At 58.3% G+C, this 460-nt stretch overlaps 1 protein-coding gene across 1 annotated transcript in view; it reads left to right on the top strand.

The window, feature by feature from the left end:
- Positions 1-67: 67 nt before the first annotated feature.
- Positions 68-460, top strand: part of SIRT5 (sirtuin 5) — a gene marked incomplete at both ends in the record, with an annotated part of 4,528 nt that continues 4,135 nt past the window's right edge. Inside the window, 2 exons of the mRNA XM_010135989.1 lie at positions 68-132; positions 215-352. Coding sequence (XP_010134291.1) covers positions 68-132; positions 215-352 — 203 coding nt within the window. The remainder of the gene's footprint in view (positions 133-214; positions 353-460) is intronic.

The raw sequence follows: 460 nt of genomic DNA, 5'->3' as shown, positions 1-460 counted from the left end.
CTGCTGAACTCGCTCCTGTGCATTTTTGGGGGTCTCCAGGAGCTGCCTTTTGAATTCCTGTGTACAGGAACTCGGACACAAGTCAGAACCCTGAAGTCACAGGAGGTGTACGAGGAAGCCCTTTCTGCACGTGTACGTTTGCCGGCACTGTCTCTCTGGCCTCTTGTACCAAAGTCCAGGTGTCTGAATTGCTGCTCGTTCTTCCTCCCCGCGTACAGATATGGCTGAATTTCGCGAAGTGTTTGCCAAAGCGAAGCATATAGCCATCATCACCGGAGCCGGTGTGAGCGCGGAGAGCGGAGTGCCCACCTTCAGAGGGGCTGGAGGCTTCTGGAGGAAGTGGCAAGCCCAGGTACGTTCCGGTGGCGCGTGCCTGCGCGCTCTACTTCTCCGTCCATCGGGCCGGTGAGTGTGGAGGATCAGAAGCAGCCAGGCAGCTCAGGAGGGTGGAAGCGCTCCC

The sequence above is a fragment of the Buceros rhinoceros genome, unplaced genomic scaffold (assembly GCF_000710305.1).
Source record: "Buceros rhinoceros silvestris isolate BGI_N320 unplaced genomic scaffold, ASM71030v1 scaffold18365, whole genome shotgun sequence".
Classification (NCBI taxonomy): Eukaryota; Metazoa; Chordata; class Aves; order Bucerotiformes; family Bucerotidae; genus Buceros; species Buceros rhinoceros.
This window is presented reverse-complemented; position numbering and strand designations above follow the sequence as displayed.